The 17,888-nt window shown below is 52.9% G+C and overlaps 1 protein-coding gene across 1 annotated transcript; it reads left to right on the top strand.

The window, feature by feature from the left end:
* Positions 1–2,629: 2,629 nt before the first annotated feature.
* Positions 2,630–6,793, top strand: IRF2BPL (interferon regulatory factor 2 binding protein like). Its single transcript, XM_032482430.1, has one exon. It carries the CDS (start codon positions 3,622–3,624, stop codon positions 5,953–5,955), a length of 2,334 nt encoding a protein of 777 aa, XP_032338321.1. The 5' UTR covers positions 2,630–3,621; the 3' UTR covers positions 5,956–6,793.
* Positions 6,794–17,888: the final 11,095 nt, after the last annotated feature.

Raw genomic sequence — 17,888 nt, 5'->3', positions numbered from 1 at the left:
CCCAGACAAGCAGTTCAGAAGAAATTTATCACCATAAGTGATGGTAATTCTTTGAGGGGGAAGGGTATCAAGAGAGCTATGCCTTTTAAATTAAAGGATTATGAGACTGTAATGGAAGTTTGTTTAAATGCATGTTTATTTCTAACTGTCTGAAGACACTCGGCATATATGTGTGTGTGTGTATATATATATATATATATATCTTCTTTAGTAACAGGGAAGACAGAGACAGACAAGAAGATGGAGACATATGTGTGTGCATACCAAACATAACACTATGACACAGAATCTGACTTGCTTTTTCTAGCAGCCTGGCTAGAGGGTTGGGGCCAAGTTGCTATTCTTCAGTATTTTGGGTTTAATAAAGGGATAGGCTGAATGAATATTAACATAAAGAAATGGGTTAACCAGCCAAGCCAAAGCTAAGGAGCCCTGAGCCCCAGGCTGGTAGAGCTGTCACTCCATTTCCTAGACCTATGTTTTGACTCACTCCAGGGTAGTTGTAGTGTGGGGAGGGTTGAAGTCTGGGAGGGTGAAGCAATGCTCCCAGCAGCTCTTTACGGAGGAATCACTGCCGGGAGCCAGTCAGCCAGGGAAAGTTTATTATTGTTGGGGAATTCACAGTGAGTTCACTGTTTTGCAAAAACAGAAATCTCACCGCTTTGAGATAAAAGAGGGGCTCCCTATGGCTCTTCCTTCCCCCTTTCTCCTCATCCTTAAAAACTCCCCTAATTTCGTACTTAGGGCTCCAGAATAAGCAGGAAATTGGGGTGCTGGGGAGAGCTGGATGGGGGAACAGGTTCTGAAGGTCAGGTTCAAAATAAAAATAAATACTTCTTGTTGCTTCATCTGAACTTTATTAAAATTAGTAGCAATAGTGATGAGAGTAGGGATCCTTACAGTCAATGCAATTTACAAAGTACTTCCACATGTTAACCAGCAATAGTACCAGCATTAATAGCAATACTAATAACCACCAACACTTACTGACAGTTTCCTATGAACCCGACACTGTGCTTTACATACTGTATGGTGTATTTAGCTACATTCTGTGGCAGTGGCAGATTCACAATTTATGTAAATGGAAGAATTTAGTGGGACAATCTGTTTGGAAGGGGAAGATGAGAGTTGGTTATGAAGATACACTTGCATAGCACTTTACGTGAGATTGTACGTAACAAATGGGGGGCTGATAGAAAATTTGAGCACCCCAAGCTACATCTAAGAACCTAAGCTTGTCAAAGCCACCTGCAGATGTACTGGATTCAGACCCTAGCTCCATCTCTGACAACTGAGTGACTTTGAGCAAGTTATTTAACCTCTTTATTTTTGGAGCTTGTAAAACGGAGTTAATAATAGAATCTACCTGGTAGATAATACTGAGGGTTTAATGATGATGCAAGTAAACCACAGCAAGTCCCATTGAGATGCCTCCTGTTACGACAAGAAACAATGAAATCTCAAACAGTCCCAGTAAATTAGGAGTTCTGAACCCATTTTACAGATGGAAAACGGAGATTATGTTAGGGTAAGTAGCTAGTGCAAGGTCACAAAGGCAGTAAGTAATGGAGAGTAAATTCCAACCACGTGTGCTAGACTCCAGGACCTGAAATTCCATTATATTGCCTCCCCTCCTCTAGCCTTGCCCAGGATTATCTTTTCATGTAAAAAAAAAAAAAAAAAGCAGACCCAATATTTAAAAGAATCAGTTGAAGTGCCTCAACTAGCCCTATGACCAACGTATCTATTCTCCAATAAACAATAACGATAAGTGATCTTGTAAGGAAAAAGAAATCAGGGACTTGCTCAGCGTTCTGGGGCACTAAGGAATTAAATCACAACACGTGAGAAAGAACTTTGAACACTGCGGCTGTGCTTTAAAAGACAGATCAGTATTATTAAATGCCGCCCTCACCTTTTATCAAACCCGGAAAAACCACTCACCTGTTTGGTCTCTCCAGAACCTCCCCCTCCCTGCCCCAACTGCAGCTGTGCGCAGCCAGTAGACTGTATTCCTTAAAGGCCTCTGGGTGCTCGTAGCTTCTTTAGACATTCAGCCAAAATTTTTAGAGTGCGGCTTGGGGGAGGGGTAGCTCACCCTGAATTCATTTAGCTCCGTCGTTGAAGCTCAGGTTCCTAGACCAGGGCACAAAAACAAAGCGAAAAGGCAGTTTCTGGAAGACTGGAAAACAGCTAATTTTGCAGGTGCTTCGTATCAGTGGTTGCAATGAATGTAACATCCATACGGGGGGGTGGGTAGGTTTGATTGCAGATGTAATGGGTAAAACCCTATATGAAATTTCACAGCAAAAAATCTTGAAACAGGACATTTAAATTCACTGCCCGGGGTGGGGTGGGGATCGGGGATCGGAAACAACGCTTGTGGTTTTGTAAATGCGTTTTTACTTGGGAAAGCCGGGCGGGGAAAGGAAAGGTCATCGTCTGTTTAATTTCCACCCCCAGCCCTGGACTTCCAGCATTAGCTAGCTGGGCCTCAGCTGTTGTACACACAAGGCGAGGGGGGAGGGGAGGGCGGAGGCGCGGAGGAGGGGCCGACTGGGAGGAATTTGGGCGCCCTGCCGCGCATGCGCCTTTCTCGAGCAACAAGTGGGCTCCACAGAGGAAGTGTAAAGGGGAGGGGGGGAGAACTGGTGCAGAGCATGGTGGTGACGTCAGCGCTCCGCCCGGGCGGCATCCCGCGCGGCCAAGCCCGGGACAGCGCAAGCCGCAGCGCGAGCGGGAGCGCCGAGACGCGCCTCCGGAACGTAGAGTAACAATCACAACCCCACATTCCGGGCGAGTGCGAGCGGGAAGGGATGCGACCCGGGTCGAGGCGCCGCGCGAGCGCCCTGCAGCCAACGTGAGCGCCGTCAGCCGCGGCGGCCCGGGCGCGGGCCAGGCCTGGGGGCGGCAGGAGCCTGCGTGCGTGCGCTCCTCTCCTCTGCTCTCGTGCGTACTGGAAGCAGTGGCCGCGGCAGCTCCCTCCGGCCGTGCAAACCCAGCCGCCGCCAGCGGAACGGCAGACGCTGCGGAGGGGAGAAGCTCCTCTCTCGGCTGCCAACCCCTCCCCCAGCCTTCCGGGGAAGCAGCGACTTCAGCAAGATTGGACCCGGGCACCGGGTGGCACTGAACCCTCTAGCCTTCGCCCCAGGGAGCCTGGCGGGGAGAGGACGCAGGTCGTAGGGCCCCCACCCCACCCCCAGGGAAGAGGAAGAGACAGCCCCTCTCGAGCTTCCACGCACCAGCCACTCCGGGGGGGGGGCCAAGAGCCAACGGCCAGCACCCGGCACCCTCGCCCCCTCCCCCCGGGCCCGGACTTCCAGCCCGTGTCCGCGACACCAGGAAGAAGGCGCCTGAGCTACCCTCGCGACGAGACAGCCGCAGTAGGAGGTGGGGGCGAGAAGCAGGCTGAACTCGTCCGCCGCCCGGGCGGTGGAGCCCCCGCGGAGAGGCGCTGCGCCGGCGGTGGAGACTCGCGTTCCCTCCAGCCCCTGGGGCAGAACTTTCTCGCCCCCCCCTCCCCCGCAGCCGGACTCCCTCCCCAGCCGGCCAGCCCTCCCGGAGGAGAAGGCGCCGCGGAGACAGCCCGGGAGGGGGCCTACCTTCCCCAGGGCCGGCATCATGTCGGCGGCGCAGGTGTCCTCGTCCCGGAGACAATCTTGCTACCTGTGCGACCTGCCCCGCATGCCCTGGGCCATGATCTGGGACTTCTCGGAACCCGTATGCCGCGGTTGCGTCAACTACGAGGGCGCCGATCGCATCGAGTTCGTGATCGAGACCGCTCGCCAGCTGAAGCGGGCGCACGGCTGCTTTCAGGACGGCCGCTCCCCCGGGCCGCCGCCGCCCGTCGGGGTCAAGACGGTGGCCCTGTCGGCTAAGGAGGCGGCGGCGGCGGCAGCGGCAGCCGCTGCGCAGCAGCAGCAGCAGCAACAGCAGCAGCAGCAACAGCTCAACCACGTCGATGGTTCCAGCAAGCCTGCGGTGCTGGCGGCCCCGTCCGGCCTGGAGCGCTATGGTCTGAGCGCAGCCGCCGCTGCCGCCGCCGCCGCCGCCGCCGCCGTGGAACAGCGCAGCCGTTTCGAGTACCCGCCACCGCCGGTGAGCCTTGGAAGCGGCAGCCACGCCGCGCGGCTGCCTAACGGCCTGGGGGGCCCCAACGGCTTCCCCAAGCCTACACCAGAGGAAGGACCCCCGGAGCTGAACCGCCAGAGCCCCAACTCGTCTTCGGCGGCGTCGGTGGCGTCTCGGCGTGGGACACACGGTGGGCTGGTGACTGGGCTGCCCAACCCGGGGGGTGGCGGAGGCCCCCAGCTCACCGTGCCGCCCAGCTTGCTACCGCAGACGCTGCTTAACGGTCCTGCCAGCGCAGCCGTGCTGCCCCCACCGCCGCCCCACGGCCTCAGCAGCCGTGGGCCCCCGACCCCTGCGCCCCCAGGGGCTCCCGGGGGCCCAGCTTGTCTTGGGGGTACCCCGGGCGTATCGGCCGCGTCGTCCTCCGCGTCATCTTCGACCTCGTCGTCGGTGGCCGAAGTGGGCGTGGGTGCTGGCGGCAAAAGGCCCGGCTCTGTGTCCAGCACCGACCAGGAGCGCGAGCTGAAGGAGAAGCAGCGTAATGCAGAGGCCCTGGCGGAGCTGAGCGAGAGCCTGCGCAACCGCGCAGAGGAGTGGGCCAACAAGCCCAAGATGGTCCGCGACACGCTGCTCACGTTGGCGGGCTGCACTCCCTACGAGGTGCGTTTCAAGAAGGACCACTCGCTGCTGGGCCGCGTCTTCGCTTTTGACGCCGTCTCCAAGCCCGGCATGGACTACGAGTTGAAGCTGTTCATTGAGTACCCCACAGGCTCGGGCAACGTGTATTCCAGCGCTTCCGGTGTGGCCAAGCAGATGTACCAGGACTGTATGAAGGACTTCGGCCGGGGTCTCTCCTCTGGCTTCAAGTATCTGGAGTATGAGAAGAAGCACGGCTCCGGGGACTGGCGCCTACTTGGAGACCTGCTGCCCGAGGCCGTGCGCTTCTTCAAGGAGGGCGTGCCTGGCGCCGACATGCTGCCTCAGCCCTACCTGGACGCCAGCTGCCCCATGCTGCCCACAGCTCTGGTGAGTCTAAGCCGCGCCCCCAGCGCACCCCCGGGGACCGGAGCCCTGCCACCAGCAGCCCCTTCGGGCCGGGGCGCAGCCGCAAGCCTGCGCAAGAGGAAGGCGTCCCCCGAGCCCCCGGACTCCGCCGAGGGCGCGCTGAAGCTGGGCGAGGAGCAGCAGAGGCAGCAGTGGATGGCGAACCAGAGCGAGGCACTAAAGCTCACCATGTCGGCCGGGGGCTTTGCGGCGCCTGGGCATGCGGCTGGGGGTCCGCCCCCGCCGCCCCCACCCCTAGGACCCCATTCCAACCGGACCACCCCGCCCGAGTCAGCCCCTCAAAATGGTCCGTCCCCCATGGCCGCCCTCATGTCGGTGGCAGACACTCTGGGCACGGCGCACTCGCCCAAGGACGGCAGTTCCGTGCACTCCACCACTGCGTCCGCACGGCGCAACAGCAGCAGCCCAGTGTCGCCGGCCTCCGTACCCGGGCAGCGCCGGTTGGCATCACGGAACGGGGACCTGAATTTACAGGTGGCGCCCCCGCCGCCTAGCACCCACCCAGGCATGGACCAAGTGCACCCCCAAAACATTCCGGATTCCCCTATGGCCAACAGCGGGCCCCTTTGCTGTACCATTTGCCACGAACGTTTGGAGGACACACATTTCGTTCAGTGCCCATCCGTCCCCAGCCACAAATTCTGCTTTCCTTGCTCTAGAGAGAGTATCAAGGCCCAGGGGGCCACTGGCGAGGTGTACTGCCCCAGCGGAGAGAAATGCCCCCTAGTTGGATCGAATGTACCTTGGGCCTTCATGCAGGGCGAAATCGCAACGATCTTAGCTGGGGATGTTAAAGTGAAAAAGGAGAGAGACCCTTGAACCACAAGACAGCCACCTCCTTTGCCCCACCAGCTCCTCTCCCGTCTAGAGGGCCCCTCCCCCACCCACATCGACCCTCTCATCCCTCACCCCCAAGATGTAGAATTGTGAATATAACAAACTGCAAAAAGTTAGTCTTATGTATAGACATTATTTTCGTCGTATGTTTCTATATTTTGAAACAAAGGTATGTAACTTCTTCATTTGAAGGATAAACTGGTTTGTGTTAAGCAGTATAATATTGGTTGGGTCATTTGCATCATATTCGTTAGCATTTATTGGTGGCAGAGTGTTTGCCTAGGTACAGAATTAATAGCCCTTAGCAACGACTGCTGCTGGTGTGTATTTTTGTAAATGTTATGCACTCACTGAAAGGAAAAACACACACACAAAAGAAAATGACTTTTTGTTTTTTTTTGTTTTGCCAAGGCCAGTGTTGCTGCCTAAAAAAATTGATGCTATAAAGTGGTGAGAGCTTCTTTCTAAACAGCCCCAAGTGTTGAAGTCTTAACTTTATTTTGTTCTGTTCTGTTCTGTTTTGTTTTTCTGTTCCGTTTGCAAAATGGTAAGGGGGGTATGGGGGGGCGGGGTGTTTTTTGTTGCAAGTTTGTGAGGGAAAATGTTTTGGTTTGTTTCTACTGACCTGGATGTGTTGGATCTTCACGTGTTGTTTTGTTTTTGCTTTATTGATGCACGGATGCTTTTGAACAGTAGAGCGAAATGCTAGACATGGAGAATCTGCTCTGTTTGTCCTTTATACATTTCTGTAGTTAACAGAACACTGTAATGTGCCTTGGAGCTTAGTAAGTTGTAATAAATTCAATTGATATTAATTCTGCCCGGAGTCAGCAAGTGTGTTTTTCTAGGGCTAAGACCACACAACTCCACCATGGGAGGCACACTCCCTGCTTCCAACAGTTAACACAAAATGCTGGTGCCTTAGGAATCCCTCATAGATGGCATCTGTAGAAGGCCTGGTGCTGGCTGACTGCCCCTCCCCCCCAGTACCAGGCTATTTACATTCACCTCTTGGGGCGGTGACAGTTGCTGACTAAGCAATTTCTGTTTACTCTTCAGCCTCTCTGTTTTCCCCCCAGATGCGTGCCCTAGCTGCAAATGGCATTATCAGGAATGCTTTTTGGTGCCTCGCCCTGTGGCCATGAGTACATGCTGATACCAGTGCAGTTGTGACTTGTGCAAGTGGGGCCGGGAAAACGAAAAGACTAGGGTGTTTTGCCTTCTAGATGTGGCAGATATCACTGTTACTGCACATTTAAAGCAAAAATACCACAGCTGGGAGCCGGCAGGAGAGGTGTGGGAAGTGGGAAACAAGTCATGTACTCGGCCCTGGAGAGTTCGCAGCAGCTTCCAGCAGATGCATTGGAAGAACAATTTCACTTCATTCATTACACATATTTTTCTTCCCCTCTTTTTGGTAATTTCTAAAGGCAGGACACTTAGCTGGTTGCAGACAGTGGAAACAGAGAAAAAAAAAAAAACAATCCCAGTTCCTGGGGCAAAGATCGCTTATGACACCAAATGGAACCCATTCCCAATGGTGAAGAAATGCAATTATTCATCTTTTTACCAGCATTTGTGAGGTACAGAGGGATGCGGATGGGGACTGGAATGTCCTGTAGGGCTCTGAACCTCCTTGGTTGAGAGTAGACTGGAACCCTCTCAGAGCTAAGGGAAGGCAAATAAACCTGATTTGATCTTTGTACTTTCCTGAGAGGCAAATGGAAGGAGAGTAGAAAATGTGTGTGGAGGGGGTGGGGGGACCAAAACAACCCAGATCCTAAATCCATTCCTGGCCACGCCCCATTCCTGGTCCTTTGGGGCAAGCTGGGCCAGAATGGTTCCCACCAGTTCAGAGGAATAGCGAATATGGGAAGAGACTTAGCGACCCCCACCATCCACCACACTACCTTCAAAGAGGGAGCGGGAGGGTAGGGAGGTGCGTATGGGTGTGGGCTCACTCGCATTTGGGGAAAAACAAATCACCAGTTAGCCCAAAACACTGGTATGGAGGTTGGGTTGGTGTTCGGACTTGCTGTTAATAACACCCTTTTAGTTTCTGTTCCTGCTTTGCCACCACCATCGTTGAAGTAGTGGAAATCATGACTGTGTGTGTGTGTGTGTGTGTGTGTGTGTGTTTAGGGGTGTGGGTAAATGGCAATTGATGGATCTGCTGCAGCCTCTTAATCCTGGTGCCCGGGAGGTGCCTGTCTCTCCTCTTTAAGAATCTCCCCACATATAAATAGATGTGTGTGTCAGCTTCCTGCAAATGTGTCCTTGCATTTTCATCTGCTGCCAAGTGTTGTATTGGTGCTTATGAGTCATGAAACCTATTTTCATCCTCAGGGGTAATTAACTTGGGGGTGATAATGCATAGCAGACTGTAGGAAGAGTTAATTCTAAAACCTATCCTCGCCTGGCTACCAATCACACATTTCACTTAAAGGTCTGGGTTGGCTTTTCTCATAAGCTCATTAATGAAAACCAAGCATGTTTCTCCTGGAAGATCCTCTGAGGTGCTCCCAACCCCCACTCCCAATGCACACACTCTTAAAATGGGTAAAGCTCAGCAGCCTGAGATTACAGGAGATAGAGTGTCACTGGCGTAATTTAACCAGTATTGAATGAGGGCGCGGTGGGTGCAGCCACAGCATTGAGCTGTGATTGTCAACTTGGATGTGTGGGTGAACAATCGGGTATGAACCCTGTGAATCCGGTGGCTCCGAGTGAGAATTGGCCCTGTTACCCACCTCTGCGTGCACATCCGCTTCTGCTGGCCTGCCACTGTCTCTTCATCGCTATGTTATTACTTTTAGGAACTTTTAGGATTATGAGACCGTTGATTTAGTGCACGTAGGTAGGAAAGGGACCTGTCATTAAGAGCTGAGAACTGTAGTTTGCTCCCCCTTCTTGTTGCTGGGTGCATTATTAGCAGGAGAGGCAATAGCTATAATAATGAAGCATCCAGTACAGGCGGCCAGTTGGGTTTCACTAAGGAAGCCCGCCTTGATGAGACCTGGGGGAGAGAGGGAGGGTGTGGGGAGGGATAGCCTGGGTTGGGGTGGAAGTGAATTATAATGGTGCACTTAATTAAAGTTTACCATCGCCGGGGGCCATTTGTTATATGGCGTCTCCCCCTTCCTTTTTTTTGGAACCGTGTGACCTTTCTCTTTGCTCTGACCCATTCAGCTGCTAGTCTTGTTGCCTTAACGGCTCTTGCTTTGATCTCTCAGCTAGATTCCCCCTTCCCTGAAGCTTTCCACATTGCACACCCAGGAAGCATTTTCCTCTCCGGCACAGGAGGATTCTTGTGGGTTTCAGAGACACAGACGGAGGTCTCTGGATGAGCCCAGGCTTCCTCCACCTCCAGTTCACCCTGGATCTCCCCACCTCCTCCATTTCCCATCCTTCTCATTCCCTGCCCACTCAGAGACAAATGGGCCAACATTTAAAAATCCATATTGTCTTTATTTATATGCATTGTTTGCGCAGCTAATGTAAGCTGAATGTTTCTTTGAGTGGGCACTGGGGTGGGGCAAGGAGGACTAAATTCAACAGCTTTGAGAGAATAGGCTGATGGGGGTCATTTTTTGACTTTGATTGCTGAAGGCTGCTCAATGGAAGGTCCATTGGTGAGGATAGCTCACCACATCAAGTCCAGCATTTACATCTGAACCTGCTCAGCTCATGTGGGTGTGCATGCTTATGCTGTTAAATGTGAGATTTGAGGGTGAATTTTCCCGTGCATCCAACCCAGGCTGTTAATGTAATGAGTCCTGACATTCACTTTTGTTTTCTCTTATCTTTGTCAAATCAAGGAAATTGGAACAGGGAATGACCCTTAAGGGCATCTAGCGAAATGCTTTTTAAACCTTTCTGGGGTCAGAGATACCTTAGAAAAATTTGATGAATATTATGGATCCTTCCCCAGAAGGTGCAAGTGCCCCCACACACATGGATTTACATGTATTTTCTTTCCTTTTTAATATATATTTTTATTCTATTTATTTTTGAGTAGATAATGTAATCCTTTGGCCCAAAATTCAAAAGATACAAAGGTCTCCTTTCTCCAAGTGGCCCCTCAGCCACCTAGTTCCCCTCTGGGATGCAGCCGTTAGTTATCTCATTTTTAAAGGGGTTCATGCACACCTAAAGTCCATCCAAGGAACTTGAGGTTACAACCTAGGTCTAGTTCATCTACCTAGTAAAGAGGAGGGCCCCAAGGCACAGAGGCAGGAAGGAACTTGCCTAAAGTCATACAGTGGCTAGCCCAGGCTAGATCTCAGTTTAGGGAACAACTCTCATGGACATTTAAAAAAAATTGAAGGACATTTGGCTTAACTAGAGCTTTGTATGGGAAATGGTGATGATGAACTGGGCAAAAGGAGTGTGAGTACCTGGTGGGGTGGGGCTCAGTGTTTTTACCAGCTCTTGGAGGACAGGGAACAAGCATTTGTCCCTTGGTCTCTTTTGCAGCCAGACCTTTTGAGGAAGGGGATGTTCAGAAAGTCTTTAGGTTTCTGACTGTAAATATCAGGTGAGACTTAATTAGTGGAGTCCTTTCTTAACCTGTGAGGCGTAGGCCCTCATACCACCTCCCCCTTTGCTTATGGGAAACTTTTGAAGGTTTAAAGACTATCAGGTAAGTAACCAGTGGGACATAGAGGTCAGCGGTAGGGAGACCAGGACTCCTCACCTTCCTCTAAGCTTGGGGCTTCTCTCCTCTCTCCCTGTCAACCACCTCTGCCTGGCCATCTCTCCCCGATTGCTAAAGAGGGAACTACAGGAGATAGGTGGCATGCCAGGGGCTGTGTGACATGCTGGGTGAAATGCACATTTCAGGCCAGCCTATGAAGAAAGTGTGATGACTCCCGTTTTACACATGTGCCAGCTGAGCTCAGGGAGGTTAATACCCAAGTCCATCCTTGGTTTTCTATTCAAGCCCAGGGCAGCCTAGGGCCTGGACTCTCTCTGGGACCGCTATGCTGCTCGACGCAGGGGGCCTCTGACTGCTGACCCACAAGGCCCATGAAACCCAGGCTCAGAGCTCGCAGCTGTCTTTCCGCCTTCTCTCCATCTCCCAGAGACTCAGTGTGAGCCTGGCCAGAGCCAGTGAGCAAGGCTGTCCCCAGGAGGGGCTGTTGGGAAGCCCCAGGAGAGGGCATTTCCTAGGCCTGGTGTGCAGGGGACACACCATGGTACTGTCCAAGGGATATTTCCAATCAGGGATTCTGGAGCAAGGCTGTTCTGAAGTCTCCCTCAAGCTGCCACCTACTCCTAAACTTAAATAACGAATGATCCAGGAAAGCTTACCTCCGTGTATTGAGGCCCCATAATTGGTGGGTCCCCACTTCACACTAGACTCAAGGGAAGTGTCCCAGCTTCCCAACTGGTCTCTGTTGGCTCCAAGTCTCCGCCCACTTCAGGCCAGGGCTCTGCAGCTGTCAATCTGAACATGTCACCTCCTTACTTAGAAACCTCCTTGGCTCCGTGTTGCCTATCGGATAAAGTCCAAATTCCTTAGCACAGCAAGCAAAGCCCTCCACCATTTCTCCATCCCAGGGGTAGAGAATCTTAATTTTTAAAAAGCTATCACAGAGGGGAGGGTATAGCTCAGTGGTAGAGCACATGCTTAGCAAGCACAGGGTCCTGGCTTCAATCCTCAGTACCTCCATTAAAATAAATAAATAAATAAACCTAATTACCTCCCCTTCCCCAAAATAAATAATAATAAAAAATTTTTGAAATGTTTAAAAACCTATTACATACACATGGCAAAAAAAAAAAAAAAAAATCCAACAGCATGAAAAGATACTCAGTGAAGAGTCTCCTCCCTTTATGGGTCTTCAGTTCCCCTGCCCTGAGGGAGGCACTATTGGCAGTTATTTTGTGGATACTTTCAGCAGCATTAGATGCACAAAGAAGCTCAGATTTATAGTATCTATCTCCTGAGGGTAGATCTTAGGGTAAGCCAAAGACAGGAAGGAAAGTCCAGGAAGTGAACTGGGGTCAGAGCCTCAGTCTGGGTCTGGGCTGCTTCCTAACCCCCACAGCCAGGGATTAGCTATTATTCTTCACAGGCTCCTGGGCCAGGGGTGTGCATATGCCCTTGGCCCATATCAGTGTATATGCGTCGTCGCTGTGGTGCCAGCCTTAGGCTCCCTAAGCCAGCCCCCTTGTGGCTTGGGGGGTATTCTCTGGAAGGAGGGGTGGGGCGGTGGCCTTGGAGATCAGGTGTCCCCTGCAGTGTCCAGCGCTTTCCCCTATAGCCACATTCCTTTCCCTTTTCAACCATCCACGGCAGCTTGTCCCCCTTGGGTGACAGTCAGGGAAACTATGACTAAAAGAAAAGGGCGAGGGCGAACTGTTATTGAGTGTAACCTCTGGACCTGACACTGCACTAGGCATTGTCATATGCTGTCTCTCCTTTATTATGACAAGCCTTTGAGGCTGCTTGGTGCTGTTATTCTTCTTTGGCAGGAAAATACCCATAGGAAATTCTATTATTACTCCCATTTTACAGACAAGGCAATCACGGCACAGTGAATTACTTGCCCCTGCCTGGTCTCACTCCCTCTCTCATATCTGAAGGTCATTCACAGGCTCCCCAGGCCCACGCCCTCATGCTTCACTGTCCACCAGTGCAAACCCTTCCAGGGAAGCCTGGGTTTTTGTTGCAAGGACGAGTCAGCTTGTGAAATCCAGAGCCATGGGCAGTGGTTCAGGAACCACAGCTCCAGGGGGTCTGGTTGCCTCTGAGAACAGGTTTGGGTCACCTGGGGCACCCAGAGCGACACTAGCGGCCAGCACCCTGGGAGAGGCAGCTCTGGAATGTCAGGCCATGTGAACACTTAGGAATTAACTCTGCGCCCCTGGGTCTCAGCCCAGACGGTCAGGTGACCACCTCCTACAAATCCCCCCCACTGCCCCCCTCCTCTGCCTGGAGCTGTAGGCCCGCAAGCTCTATCTGGCCACCAGTTCCTGGCTTAGGACATTGCCAACATGCCCACTATGGTGGGGCAAGGGGACCCAGGGACTTAGAGAGGGAGCCTTCTGGAATTAGGATCATTTTAGGGGAGGGGGATAGAACGGTGCCTAGGAGCTTCCCAGGGTAGGACAGAGAGGGGAGAAGGGAGGCTCAGAGGAGGAGCTGCTGTGAGGTCCTCCACCTCACCTGGTGTAAAAATACCTGGCCAAGCCATCTGCCTGGAGGTGGCTTCTCAGGCTCTAGGCTGCTTCCTGCCCCAGAAGGGCCTCCATGCTGCTCTGGTGATTAAGTAACACAACTGGGGCAGGGGAGGCAGAGCTGCCTTAGCGCAGAGAACTGGCTCCCGCACCTCCTCAGCAGTCCCAGGCAGGCCGTGCTTTGTAATCCACGCCTACCTGTCTTCAGCCCGCCCCGCCCCGCCCTGCTGCAGGGGCAGAAGGGGTCAGCGGGTGTCTGGGCGTGGGGGCAGGGCCGGGGATGGCCTCTGACAGCCTGCACCTCCTTTTCTTAATCCTGCCTGGTCCAGGTCAAGCCCTACTCTCTGGGAACCAGCTGAGTCAGAGCCTTCGGCCTCCTTATCCCTTCATCGCCTGTTCCACCTGCCAGTGGCTCCTTCCCAGGGCTCGCTCTCCTCCCCAAGGAGGCTAAGTGCTTGCAGCACAGATCCTATTCCCTCTGGATGGCAGAGGTTGCCGGAGATGCCTAGAACCCGGGCTGCTGCTTCTGTCTGCAGTGCTGCTCCCCTCTCCTTTTGTCTTCCTCTCACCCTCAATCCTCCTTCAGTACTTCAGCATCAAAGGTCCAGCTTCATGGACAACTTGTGTTCACCCAACAAACATTGACAACTGACGGTTGGGTTCAAATCCTGGCTCTGCTGTTAATTTTGGGCAAGTTGCTTGATGTCTCAGGGCCTCAGTGTCCTCCCTGTGGATGGGAATACCCTTTGCGAAGTTGACGGAAGACTTAAAACAACGCATGTCAGTGTCAGCATGATCCAGGCTGGCTGGCTCTCGGTGCATGTTGGCTACTGTTGTCACCCTTATTGGTGCCTGACTCAGCGCCCACCCCCCACTCAGTGCTGGGAGGGAGAGGGGATGGCTAAGTGTTATGACCCCGGGGCTCCAGGAGCACAGATCTGGGTCACTCAGGAAGACCCCTTCCAGAAGATGGGGTCTGTAAAGGAAGGAGAAAGGAGAGAAAAGGGCTAAGAGGCAGGAGAGTAAGTTTCTGCCTGAGAAGGATGAGTTGGCTTGGTTTGGGCCAGCATGTGAGGAGAGGTGAGGCTGGACCAGCAAGCCAGACCTCCTGAGCTAAGTTGAGGGGCTCGGATTAATCATGAAGGGCCACTGAAGGATGTGTGAGCAGAGGGACATGGTCTGATGTGCTGTTTGGAAAGCTCTTTCTGGCAGCAGCATGAGGTCTAGATTATCAGGGAAGGAGAAGCAAGCATGGGAAGCCAGCTTGGAGGCGACTGTAGTGAACCAGGTGAGAGGTGATGAAGCCAAATTCAGTAGGGGTTGGGGAGGTGGTCTGAGAGCTGGTGGGAGGGGAGATGGCAGGTGCATGAAGGCGAGGCAGAGGAAGGAAGGAGGCAGGCTAGTCCTCAGCTCAGGGAATGAGAAGGGGGTGCAGGTGTAGGGGAAGAGGTCTGGCCAGTTTGGGACACTGGCCTGGGGTGCCATGGGCCAGCTTGGGGGAGCTGCCAGGTAAGCAAATGGACCTGCACGTCTGGGCTCTACAAACAGGTCTGGGCAGGAGCTGAGAGGTGCTGCCTGCTTTGCAGGTGGTAGGCAGAGGTGTGAGTTTAGGTGAGGTCCCTGAGGGAAAGTGGGCAGAAAATGAAAAGATGAAAGAATGCTGGGAGCGCTGGTCTTCCAGGGGTGGGGGAGAAGGGCAGCATGGGGGACGATGGCAGGAAGGCAGGAAGTCGTGCCCTGCCTGCCAAAGCGGACACTGCGGGATGGGGTTATTGATGCTGCAGGATGGGGTTATCAGTAGGGTCAGGTGCTGGGCTGAGATGGAGTAAGATAAGGCCCGAAAGTTGTCCATTGAATTTGGCAGCAGGGAGGTCCCTGGAGACCCTGGCCAGAGAGGTATGTGCAGAATGGAGGGGATAGAAGCGATGACACAGTATACTGAGGGGACAGCAGAAGGCTCAGCTTATCCCAGGGTCTTAGTCCTAAAGGAAAGTAGAGATCCTGGCAGCCAGGGGGCAGGTGGCGGGAGTCTCTTTGATGCAAGTTGAAGGAGACACAGCATGTTTATAGGGAAAGAACTAGAAGGAGAGGTTGAATATACCAGAAGGGGGATGGGTAAGGATGAGTGACAGGCTTGAAGAAGGGAGGAGACTGCAAGAAATGCAGTATATGGTATTGAAAAGTCAGTTGATAATAGCTGCATTTAATAGTGTGCCAGGCGCGCTCCCAGTGATTTGCACATGCTAACCCATCTAGTCCACACAGCAACCTATAGAGTAGGTGCTGTTATTATCCTCATTTTACAGATGAAGAACCCAGACACAGAAAGGTTGAGTAGCTTGCCCGATGTTACACAGCTGGCATGTGATGCTGCTGGTGTGCCAGGACTTGAACCCAGGCAGGGTGTCTCCATGGACGTGTAGTGGTCAGAGCATGGATTCTGGGGCTAGACCGCCTGGGTTTGAATCCCAGCTCCTTCACTCATTTGCTTTGCTCTCCTGCCTTAGTTTCCCCACCAGGAAAATGCGCTTGAGAATTGTACTCATTTCATAGCACTGTTGGATGGATCAAGTGTATAAATACCCATAAAACACTTGACTCAGGGCTTTGTGCACAGAAAGCACAAGAGGAGAGACTCACCTGGGACAGAATTGGGTGCCTCTTACCCTGGGAGCAGAGGGAGGAAGCCCGCACGGGGGTGATGGAGGGATTTGCGGAAGTCTTTAGCAGTGTTCTGTGCAGTGTTCTGTACAGTGTTTATCTATTTATGCCCCGTGTCCTGGGTCAGACAGGGCACCTTGCAGCTCAGTTTAAGAGCAGCTGGTGCTAGAGTCAGAGCAGCCCTTGGAACCTGACCCCAGTCTCTTTGTTCTACTCAGTCATCATGGGACCTTCTGCACGCTACTCTCAGAGCCTCAGTCTCTTCCCAGGCCACAGGGGGCAGTGATGCCCACCTGCCAGGCTGTGGGGAGGATGAAGCGAGGTCGTGCGTGGGCATGACCAGCAGGATGCCAGGCAGCCAGGTGACACTCATTATACAGACGCTACCTCCACCACTTCTATAAACGTTGATGGAGCAGGGGCCAGGCACTGTTCTGGAGTGAAATTATAAATATTTTGCCTTAATAGAGTACCTAGATGGTCACTAACTGTTAGTCAGATGTGGAAAGGGTGTCTCCAGCAAGGATTAAGGACTGGGTGAAGGAGGTGCTAGGATGAATTAGTCATAAAAGGATAGTGGGGCGTTTTCTCCATCACCTGCACCGTCAGATACCCTCAGCCCACTTGCCACACCCTAGCTAAGATAACACTCCATGGGCTGACTTTGGCAGATCCCTGGTTACATGCAGAGGTCACCTGGAAGATGAGAATGTAGGGTCCTGAGCACCTGAGGACTAATGGCAGGGCCTCCTGGCTGGTGGAAAATTTACTTCTCAAGGCCTGTCCTCTTGGGGCCCTTGAAATCCAACCCACCTGACTTGGAGATGGGATTTCCCGGTAAGAGGGGGAGTTGGTTTTGGGGATAATGTGGGTTCTGGGCAGGATGGGCTCCATGGGTGTGGACCTGTGCAGTCATACCAGGCGCCATGTTTGAAGGGGTGCTTTGATGCTTTGCTTTTGCTATCTTGAAATTCTTAATAATTTTGAACAAGGAGTCCTACATTTTCCTTTTGGCTTGAGCCCTGCAAGTCATGTGGCCTATCCTGGTTCTAGGGCCTGGGGTGCTTGTCTGTCTCCTTGCTCACCATGAATGTGGCACGGCCCACATTGGCACCTGGCCCCTGACGTAGTGGGTCCAGAGAGGGGTGAGGGAGGCAGCTTGTGGTTTTGTCCCTCCAGTGGCTGGGAGCAAGTGGTATTGAGTGAAGCATGCTGGACAGAATCAGACAACTGGGTTTGTGTCCTCACCCTGCCACTAGCTAGCTGTATGCTTTTCAGCAGGTACTGGATGTCTCTAAGCCTGTTTCCCCATCTGTAGAATGGGAATAGAGTGACCACATGACAGGCACTCTGAGGGTTAGATGAGGTCATGGATTGAGAGGGCCCAGTACACAGTAGGTGCTTGGCAGGTGTTTGCTGGTGGGTGCCTGCTTGGTCCCAGAGGCAGTGGGGTTGGGAACAACATGCCTCTACTCTAGGAGAGGATGGGAGAAATAGCACTGAGTCCATGCACTACCCTGTAGGGACTCAGAGGGCTGAATGCCGTCTTTGGAACTGTCTTCCAGGAAATGGGCTGCCAGCTCCCCATCCAAAGTGGCCACCATCTTTGGCCACTTCTGGCCAAGAGCCTTGCCATTTCCAGAGTGAACAGAGGGAGAACAAATCCCAGCCCTGGTCCAGGGGTGGGAATTTCAGGCTGTTGGGCTTTGTTCTGGGGCCCTGGGCAATCCTACCCGTCACTCCCCACAACTATCTCACTCCTTAGTTTCCCCAGATCCTCTCCAGCAAGACCAGCTTTCCCTGTATAATAATGCAGTGCCCCTTCCCTCCAGAAGGCCTCCCCCTCCAGGGGATATAGCTGTGAGCTAAGGTCACACGCTCCCTCCTCCTCATCACTCTGTTGTCCCCTCCCTACCTCCTTTCTGATCTTTGATTTATCCTGAGCTGGATTAAGACCTTTAGCAGCCCTGAGAGCTGAGAGGTTAAGTTGCACCTCCCCCACCCATCCACCCACATACAAATTCAAAATAAAAATCACCCTAAACCTTAAAATCAGTGTGACAAATTTC

Source organism: Camelus ferus, chromosome 6 (genome assembly GCF_009834535.1).
Source record: "Camelus ferus isolate YT-003-E chromosome 6, BCGSAC_Cfer_1.0, whole genome shotgun sequence".
Lineage (NCBI taxonomy): Eukaryota > Metazoa > Chordata > Mammalia > Artiodactyla > Camelidae > Camelus > Camelus ferus.
Note: the sequence above shows the minus strand (reverse complement) of the source record. Positions and strands in the feature narration are given on the sequence as shown.

Coding starts and splice junctions, on each gene's coding strand:
- IRF2BPL (XM_032482430.1), top strand. CDS start 3,622: ATGTCGGCGGCGCAGGTGTCCTCGTCCCGGAGACAATCTTGCTACCTG.